Here is a 10,972-nt window from a genome sequence, read left to right on the forward strand (position 1 = left end):
CTTAAAGGCTGGTCTTAACAGAAACCCTTCTCTCATTTGGAGAAGTATTATGGCTACTTGGCCTTTAATTGAGGAGGGTTTATTTTGGCATATTGGGAATGGCTACAGTACTAAAATATGGCATGACAAGTGGCTGCCATGCCCAACATCCTTTAAAGTTCAAAGTCCAGTGAAAAATCTTGAACCAAAGGCAACTGTGGATGCTCTTATTGACCCAGTTACAAGTTCATGGAGGATGGAGCTAATCAATGAGACTTTCTCTGAAAAAGAAGCTGCCATTATTAGTCAAATTCCTATTAGTCTTTGCAACAGTTTTGACAGGATTTCTTGGAAGTGTACAACAAATAGCATTTTCTCTATGAGAAGTGCTTACGACCACTTACAACTCGAGATCCAACAGAGGGCTTAGGGCCAACCTTCTAACCCTGCTGGACAAAATGAAAGATGGAATAGATTGTGGAATTTGCCAATTCCTAATGCTAATAAGCTTTTTTTGAGAAAAGCTTGTAATAATGGATTGCCCACAAATGCGAATTTACTTAAAAATAAGGTTGTAGCAGACTCTAGCTACCTTATTTGTTTTTAGCATGAAGAAAGTGTTGAACACGTTTTAGGGGAAGGTGAATATGTGAGAGATGTATGGAGCTAATGTTATATCCAACTGCAGAAGAGGAGCATTAGGCAACAGACTTTTAAAGAGCTTATGATCAAAATGCTTGATGAATTGGATGAGGAGGTATTGGCAGAGATGGTTGTGGTGGCTTGGAGAATTTAGAAGATAAGAAATGAGGTTGTCTTTAAGCAAGAATTCATTAGTCCTAACTCTCTACTGAAAGAGATTGCACAAAAATTGGAGGAATTAAGGCTGTTGCACCATAAGAGCTTTGATATCCCATCAACAGACTCTGCAACTTTGGTCATGTCATAAGCTCCCCCCAACAGTTATTATAAGATTAATTGGGATGCTGCAGTGGACAAACAACAGTGCAAAATTGGCATAGGTACTATCATTCGAGACTGGGAGGGTAAGTTAATTGCCATAATGAGAATGAAAAGATCACTCTTTCCTGACCCTTACTTGGCAAAAGCATATGCTACTCTTTAGTCTGCAATACTGGCATCAAATATTGGCTTAAAAAGGCTAGTTCTTGAAGGTGATACTCTTAAGGTTGTGAATGATTTTAAGGGGAAATGAGATAATTAGGGCCAAATTGGTTTGATCATCACAGACGTGAAGAAGATTCTGAGCAGGTTTGAGTAGTGGTATGTACAACACATTAAGAGGGCAACTAATATGATATCACATTATCTTGCTAAGAAAGCTTTTAAGATTGATGATGTTCTTATTGAGCTAGAGGAAATTCCTAACTGTATTGCTAATCTGATATAGAGTTTGATTCAATAAAGTTATAACTTCCTTAAAAAAAAAATTAGTGCTGTTAAAATGGGTGGGGGCGTGGGTCGATTTATAACAAAATATCCAAGGGCTTTAAAGACCACACACACACACACACACACAATAGCGGTGGTTCAACGACGTGCAAATTAGAATGAACAAGAAAAACAAATTCTACTAAAATATATAAATCTTCTATAGAGGTAGATAATATCACAAAACATATTAAGAAATATAATTATCACATGTAATATATATGGAAGAATGATATGTCTATCTTACAGTAAATATAGGATAATCTTATATATGACATGAATTTTGATCTGATTGGGTTGCCTACTAGTCTATAATGAACAAGAAAGTTCACAAAGTATGTAAAACTAAATAATAAATTGTGTAATGTACATAAACACAAAACTAAATACTAGCAAACATTTATCTGAAATTACTAAAGTAAAAATAAATGCATGGATGGATAAAATGCATGTAGAGATAGCAATGAGAAAGTAAAGATGCATGATGATTAGCTTGTACTCATAAAGTAATATGTTACTCAGTTAAAAGTTAGAAATTGGTACAAGTTTAGTGAATAAGTCAACTATGATAATTTGTTATTTGGAGGGGAATTTTTTTGCGAGGGTTTGCGACTTGGCATCGGAGTAGTGCTATGTTTCCTATAACGTGATTTTTCTACAATTATGAGTTTATTTCTTCTAATTTATGATTGTGCTTTTGAAAAATATTTTAGCTTACCTATTAGCAAATAATCTATGGTATAGATTGAAGATATTGAGCTCAAACATTCCAATTAAACGTCTTTGGCCTTCTCTAATACTCAATCTATGAGTTTAAATTTCCTGCCCAGCAATTTCTTAACCCTTTCAATGAGTATTGTTGCAGTTTTGTCTCAAGGAAGCAATCATACTCCCAGTCAGTTACCACAGTGGGAAACTACTAACCAAGATCAAAGTATTGAATGTCAAATTCAACAAGACCAAAAAATGGCCTAACGACTAGAACAACCTTTATCTGGAATGGAGCTAATTAAGCAACATGCATCTGTTATTGAAAATCAGCACAACAAAGTGATGCCCCCGATGTTCTCAATAATGTCCAAATGCCAGAGAAAAGATCCCAAGATGATAGTCAACAGAGTTAGAAAAAAAATAATTTCCTATAGAATCCCAAACAAGGGGATGCAGATTTCTTAAAAAACTTCCATGTCAATACATGAGTCAGATAGAAGACCTAGTCTATAAGGTGAATCTCAATATGCAAAATTACAAAGAATGAGCAATCAACAGGCCAACGACCTTTCGGTAAGAGAGAGAGGTTTACAAATCAGTATGGCTTGAAAACGTTTTCACAGAGAGAGAGAGAGAGAGAACTTCCAGAGAAATGCGTGAAAGAGGCAGCACCGCATGAGGGACAAAAACGTAAAGTAATTAGCAAACCAAAAAATACTATTCCTATGCCAATAGCCACTTTTATATAAAGATAAAGACATATATATATATATATATATATATATATATAGTACTTTTTACCAAAGTTATCATGGCATGTGGCATCTACTGAGCCATTGGATCACCTTTTAAAAAATTATTTTTTATCCAAATTGTTCATATCAAGTAGTGGAATAAGTTGAAAATGGATCAAATGAAACTAGAATTATTACACATGTATTAATAATTCAGTTCTTCTACATAAAACCGGCGGTGGAAACGGCCGGGTAATCGTTTGACACGACTTTATACCATGTCAACGATATATTTTTTTTTTTTTTAGAAAAAAGAGCTTTGGTTTCTATCCCATTTCTCTCACTAGTCACTCCAGATTAACCCAACACTAGAGTCTGGACACTATCCTCTCTTTCCCTCCCTCTCTCTCTGCAATTTTCTTACTTTGCAATTCATATCGTCTTCCTCTACACCTTCAAGCTAGGTTTCCATTAACAACTAGTTCACATCTGTATTCTCTTCTTCCTCCTCAATCTCATGATTATCACCATTGGCGTACAAAAAAATAAGAAGCGGCAGAAGCTCAAGAACAGCCGCAACGTCCACAAATTGCTAGATCTTCATTTGTGTTGCAAAGGCTCAAACCCATCAACTTCTACACCTGTAGACAGATTCAGAACCCTGCAAACCATATGCATCACCATTCCAATGATAGCCATTGAAGAAGAAGAAAAACTAGCCATTATTTTCTCTCTCTAAAAGAAAATGAATAAAAGAAAAAATCTCAACACTTACAAAAAACAAAACAAAGGAATCGAGAAAGAGAGAGAGTGAAAATGGTTGAAGAGAGGGTCATGTGCCTGGGTTGCAAGTGAAGTATAGTGAGAGTGGGAGAGTGGGTGGCCGCAAGTCTACTTTTTTTTTTTTATCAAAAGGCGTGCCGGTTGTGCGGCGTTTATCCTGGGTGGTTGCAAGAAGCATTTTTCTTAATAATTCTATGATCTTCAATTTTGTACAGCTAGGACGACGTTCATTGGATGTCCTCGTGATCACGTGCCTGCCATGCATGCAGCATGCCTATCATGATCTTCAATTTTGGTGTTCGACTTTGCTGCATGCGATATATAATATAGGCATGATGTATATGTAAGTGTATTGCCAAATAATCAACATTGCAATCAGTTCATGTTTGAATCAATAACTGATGAAATTATGCATCAATCCATATTATAATTAGTACGTATGATGGTATTGGGGCTATGCAGCTCCGATCCTCGTACGTACGAAGGACCAAACAAGTTAGTCCAGACGGTACTGATCAGCTTTCGGTTGCATGCATGCATGCAGGTGTCTCGACTCTCATACACAGAGTCTTCATTCGGAATCATGCATGTTCTACGTTGAAGTACTAGTTACGATGGACTTATGTGATCTGGATTATTCAGTATCAGCAAGGGACGTACGTACGTTTGCTGGACATCCGATCGAACAATCAGCTTCAGATCATATATCATTTTTCAGCTAAGACCAAATTTTAACTGTGACGTGAACGTGTGGGGCCGGTCATGTACTATTAATTATTATGCGCTAATTACTAGACTTAAAAATAAAAACATTTTAATAATAAAATGAAATTTACCACTTAATTAAATTAATATATAACATGATGATCATATCATTAATTCTTTAGGGCAGTATTAATTAAGTACTACTCCTCCAGTACCTTTATAAGAAATTCTGTCCTTGAAATTCAACAAGAACATGGAGATTTCTCAAGATTAATATTACCTAGCTCGAGAAACAAGTGCATGTTGATACTTGTTTCGTATGTCGCGTCGCATGATGCCTAATCGATCTCATGCATGATTCTTCATGATACTTTCACTAGAGAGATTTTCTGGTTTCTTAGCTAGCTCCTACATCCTATGGCCCAAAAGTTCTATAGGACTCTTTTCGTAAGTGATCCTAATTCCGAACTTGTAGTGGCTCACGAGTTTAAGTCGGGACTTCATGGACGTATATATCTCCTTATAGCATAGACACGCGTGGAATACATCATGATCATTTGGGATTGGTCCGGCCGGTGGTAATTAAAGCTATCTTATAAGCCATTATCCTACTTTTTTCCAATATTTCAAAAGGTCCTATGATTAATCTAAGACTAACTTTGTGGCTAGACTATTTCTCATACAATAATAGCTATTATTGTATCATCCAAATCATGATATATATACACCTTATGATCAAGTTTTTGTGGATGGAAGTACGCCTAGAGTTGTTATATTGGGATACTGAAGTACTTGGAGATCAGCGGAATATGCTAGCCAGGACCTGAATAATCCAACGAACTTGCAATAAGATTTAATTGACAAAGACATAGAGTAGTGAAGATGGCTAAGAGTCACCAAAAGAATTATGCAGACATCAGGTGCAAAGATTTGAGGTTTACCATAGTGGACAAAATTTTCATTAGATTGAATACTAATTAATAGAAAGAAATATTTTAGTCACAAATTAAAGGATTATACATGAAATACAACTACATAAATTAACGTGACTTTATTTAATTTATAAGATTGTAAAATTATTTTTATTGTAAAATAGATGATCATCTAACGGATTAAATAAAATTATGTCAATTTATAAAATTATTTTTATATAATTCTTTTATAGATTTAGCGCTTCTATTATCATATATTGCAAATCTATTAAAGGAATATAAGTTCAACTTTCTCTTAAAATAAACTTCAATCAACATAACACGTATCCTTCAAAATTTGGATTGTTTGGTCTAATTGTCCCGTCTGTTTGAAGTGTAAAGCAGTACTGAAATTTAAGGGAGTGCCATTGATTTGATCTTGTACACCCACCCTCCAGAATCTAGACGAAATTGGGGGGATCATGACCAGCAGTTAAAATTCGAGTACTATGGGAACATGCAATAATACACGTAGTGCTTGCGCTGATCAGCCTGATGACAAAAACAGTACTACCATCCCTGTCCGGCCTTCCAACGGCTATAATATTTTCACTTCCCGCGCGCTCTCTCTCTCTCTCTCTCTCTCTCTCTCCTCTTTGACTCTGTTCTCTCATACACATATACATACCTGGCCTGCACATTCCGTACCACCAATATCCCAAGCTCCAGAGTCCTGCCCAACTTCTCTCTCTCTCTCTACTCTTCTCCGAAAACATTGAAACCCTGGCTTGTCTCTCTCTTCCTTTCCCAATTCCCAAAGCTCCTTTCTTGCTTGCTAGCTAGCTAGCTACCTACCTCGGGTCCTCGCTCGCTCTCTTTTAATTAATTTCCATCAAGAAGATCATTAATTAAATCACACCTACTTCCATCGTCAACCTCCCACCGTAAGTATGGGCAAGTTCGACGCCCTCCGTCGATTACTCCCTTCTTGCTTCTTCCCCACCTCGCAAACCAACGCCGCCACCGCCACAACCACCACCAAGAAACGCCTCAGCACCTCGCTCCGGGAAGATCTGCCCGACTACACTGAACAAGATATTCACAAGAATCAAGACCGAGACTCCCAGGCATCTTCCACCTCCAGTGATAGCGTTCCGGCTTCCATCACCTCCAGTACTACCCCTCTTGCCCAGCCTCGCCCTTCCAGATCGATGGTGGTCGGCACCATTTTCGGGCCCCGCCGCGGCCACGTCTGGTTTTGTGTCCAACAAGACCGCCTCTCCTCCAGACCCACCGTCCTCCTCGAGCTTTCCATCTTGACCAACCAGCTCGTCAAAGAAATGCGAGGCGGGCTCGTTCGTATCGCCCTCGAGTGCGACAAGTCCGAGCTAGGGTCGTGCCCTCTCCGCTCGGTTCCCGTCTGGACCATGCACTGCAACGGCCTCAAGCTCGGGTTCGCGGCCAAGAGAAAGGCAAGCGAGCGGGTCAGATCGATGCTGAAGACCATGCAATCCACGACGGTCGGAGCAGGAGTCATACCGGCAGGGTTCGGGTCTTCGGCGTCGGAGGAGATAATTTACATGAGGGCTAATTATGAGCATGTGGTGGGGAACTCGGACTCGGAGTCGTTCCACCTCATAAACCTGGACGAGTGCAGTACTGGTCAAGAATTCAGCGTGTTCTTGCTTAGGTCCAGGAATGGGAAATTCCTTTGAATGGAGAAAGAGGTATTTTCAGTGCACAAAACTGGTTATTTACGTTGTGGTAGGCATCGTATGTTCATCTTGGGACTAGAAAATTAGGGTTTTCAGTTTTGGGTAACCCTTGCAATCAGGGTGCTTGAAAATTTATTGTTTTCTTGCACCTGAATCTGACGTTTTGGATTCATTGTTATTGGATTTTCTTTTAGGAAGAGCTGGGAATCAGGGATCACTAGTTATGTTAAGAAGACGATGAGTTTTCTCGGGTTAAGTCCAAAGGAATATTGGTCTTTTCAGACCATGAAATCGCATTCGTGTAACGTCTCATGCTTAATTAAACAGATAGATAGCTGGAATATTGGATGGAAATCTTTGAAATTCTATCCAATTCAATTCCGCTCTTTCACCCTTTTTTTTTTTTTTTTTTTTTTTTTTTTTTTTTTATTTTTTTAATATAGATTGTAGATAGATATTTTAACTAACTTTTACTATATCATCATTAATTACAGAGAAATTTTTATGATTTTTTTAAAAGATTTTATCCACCAACAATATAATTAGAAAATTTGTACTCATCATCCTATACTACAAATTATACATAATTTTTTATTTTATTTTTATTTTTGCTTACTAAATGCATGGTGTGTAGTTACTGAGTGAAAAAACTTAATTAATTTAACAAGAATCTGGTCATCTTTTTTATATTAATAATACTAGATACAAATTTTAAATAGACAAGTTCTGAATATATTCTTTATAAAAATATAGATCTCACTAAAAAAAATAATTTTTTTTTTTATTTTTTTTTTTACACTTTTTCAACATGGAGTCTTTTTTTTTTTTTTTTTAAATATTTACACGAAATTTATCTATTTAAGGGTGGGCTACCACTAGCTTAGAAATAAATTGATACCTGGTTTGGCCCTCATTTTGATGTTTGGGCTCTAACGTAGTGGGGGCTAGTATTAAAGAAATATCCACCTTCAGAAAGGGATTACCTTAACGGTTTGCCCAACCTTTTGGACGTGGAGGACCTTAATTTGTTACACAAACAGAGCAAAAAGGGAAAACAAAAAACCAAATCCAAATATCTCAATTACTAATTATTAAATGAAATACAATCAATTGCGTTTTTCTCTCCGTTTCATTTTAACTATTGCATCCTTCTATAGCGCCACTGCATCATCAGAGAAAAAAAGGAAACATTAATAAAAATGACACGTTAGTTAATAAAAAAATTATATATGTAAGTTGGTATGAAGGATAAACCGCCGTTGTTTTTTAAAGTAAATCAAATTATGTTATGTTGGAAATGTGAAATGTGAAATGTTCAAACTTCAATTCATGATTCAACTATATATATATAAATTTTTTTTTCTAAACAAGCATATTATAGATATATTTAATAGTTACATGATACAATAGTCAACAGGATGGGAAGCCCCAACATTCAACTTAAACCAGCATATACAAGTACAACACAAGAAATAAAGATAAAAGAAAAGGGATCTAGGGTTAATGATTTGACTAGGGCTGTGCAAAATTTTAAAATTTCTGACTCCGCCCGACATCCGCTCCGATTCCGACTCCGTCAGAGTCAGAGTGGTCGGAAAATGGAGTCGGAGTGCGAAGTGGCTCCAAATAAGGAGTCGGATTCGGAATCGAAGCTCGAAGGAGCTCCGAACTCTGACTCCGATTTTTTTTAAAAAAAATCAAACGACGCGTCGTTTCATCACACGGGAGGTCCAAAACGTAGAACCCCCCTTCCCTTCCCTTCCCTTCCCCCTTCTTCCTTCTTCCTTACTCCTCCTTCTCTCTCAAGTCTCACGTCTGAATGGCTGAACCAATGAACCTCCACCTCGCCACCTTGTTCCCTCTCTGTTACTGCCGTGAGTCTTTGCTCCTCCGTAGTACGCGACTTCAATCCGAGCTTCAACCTACGGTGAGAACCCGATTCCGAGCCCTAAAATTAAATTGCTTGATTTAAGTTTATGTATTCTGTTACTCATAGCATGCACATCTGAGTATTTTGTTGTGATTGAAATGAATTTGTTTTGTAAATTTGTAGTAAGGACATGTGTTTGATAAATGTGTACTGAGTTTGTAAGTTGTGTTGTATGCATGCAATGTGTTTGATAAAAAGTGTAAGAGATGTTTCTATGAAATTAGACAGATTCTCCTTAAAGCAATGTGTTGTATGCATGCAATATTGCAATGTGTTTAATCTGAAAGTATCAAGAACAACTGAAAGCATCATATTATTATAATATAACTTTTTAGTATTATATTTACTTTGAAATTTGTAAAAGCTCAACATCCTGAGAGCCTGAGATGCAACATTTTTGTAAAAAACTTCGAGTGCAAATCTGCAGAGCAAATACATTTTTCACATTGTTAATACAATAAAAATTAATTTATTAGAGAACTTTAAAATCTAACATTTAAATTATAAATATGACATATGAACAATCATGTGGAGAGAATGGCACTAACTTGCAAATAAATGTTTTTAATTATCACTAATCTTTTAAAATTACTAGGAAGATAGTGCAGCTTGCCTGCAATTATACAGCCAGGTGATCGGTGAAAGGATGGTTATATGGAATCATTCATCCTGGCTGGCCCCAAAGATATATTGTTGCTAATTAATCAAGCACTGGCAATTAATCCTCTACCCCACTTGATAATACAGAATTATGTCCTTTTTTTTAACACTTGTTTAATTTATAGGCCTTTTTATGTTAAAAACATAGATTCATTTAATTGAGGTGCTGTTATTAATTTATGGTCTCGAAGTACTATACATAGGGTCTGCTTAAAAAGATCACCAACAATAATGAAAATGTCTAGCAATTAAATTTGTGCTAGCGGTCTAAAATACATAGCAAAAAGAGAAGATATCGTTAATGCCAACTAGCATCATGCATGGGATAATTGAGTTTCATCGACAATAATGTAAAATAGTCACATGATCATTCTAGAGCCATATACACCTTTTTGCTTACCACGAAATGATTAAAATCCTCACAATCAAGTGCACTTTCTAATATAAATAAATAAAATATGAAAAGGATTATTAAATAAAACACTTTTTAATTCTTATAAAGAAAGATATTATATATCAAACTTCTTATTATTTCAAAAAAATAATATTTACATTTTTATAAATTGATATTTACAGTTTTAGGGTCTAATGCATTTAAATAATTGTGAAATGTAATGGAATCGACTTTGGCATGAGAATGAAGGGGTATTCTAGGTTTGCATCTATCTGTTTTGGTGTCTGGATGTGAAAGTTATTAGCTCCTGTTTACGTTTTAACTTGGATCCATGGTTCCATATTGCCGGTAAATGACCATTATGGAAGTAATTTGACCATCTTTCTAAATGACCATTGAGACACAAGTGGATCTATCTTTTCACCAAAACAAAACCAGTTTTGCTAGGGAAACAACTAAATAGATTCAAATTGGCATCAACAATCAGATAAACACAATTTCAAATTGATTAGAGAAGATTAATGGAATTGGCATCAACACTTTGCTGAGAAGATTAATGAAATTGGCATCAACAAAACCAGTTTTGCTAGGGAAACATGAGCTACTCTAATTGTTTACTTATTTAGTTTCTTGTATGTTCTTTACCTGTCAAAGTTGATCTTATTCAGATGCTGGCTTAAATTAGTAATGTTTTGGAACACTTTATGATACAATAATACATGTCTTATATCTTTGTATTGATTTAAATTTTTAATATAGCCTAGTTATTTTTTAAACTAATTTTTTGCTTCTAATTTATTTTTTCAGCTTCATTGATCGTGATATAGATCCTAGACCTAGTAGAGATGATCGTCCACAAGAGGATGTGGATGCCAATGCTACAACTCCTACACTAGTGGGTACTTCCACCCCTAGAGCCACATCTAGGGTAGCTACATCTCGAGCAACTACATCTCGAGCAACTACATCTAGAGCAACTACATCTTGTGCGAGTAGTC

The 10,972-nt window shown here is 36.2% G+C and overlaps 1 protein-coding gene across 1 annotated transcript; it reads left to right on the top strand.

The window, feature by feature from the left end:
* Window positions 1-5,929: 5,929 nt before the first annotated feature.
* On the top strand, window positions 5,930-7,338 carry LOC121264434 (protein MIZU-KUSSEI 1). The gene has a single exon (XM_041167597.1). The coding sequence runs from the start codon at window positions 6,226-6,228 to the stop codon at window positions 6,988-6,990; it is 765 nt and encodes a 254-aa protein (XP_041023531.1). The 5' UTR covers window positions 5,930-6,225; the 3' UTR covers window positions 6,991-7,338.
* Window positions 7,339-10,972: the final 3,634 nt, after the last annotated feature.

The sequence above is a fragment of the Juglans microcarpa x Juglans regia genome, chromosome 5D, assembly GCF_004785595.1.
Source record: "Juglans microcarpa x Juglans regia isolate MS1-56 chromosome 5D, Jm3101_v1.0, whole genome shotgun sequence".
NCBI lineage: Eukaryota > Viridiplantae > Streptophyta > Magnoliopsida > Fagales > Juglandaceae > Juglans > Juglans microcarpa x Juglans regia.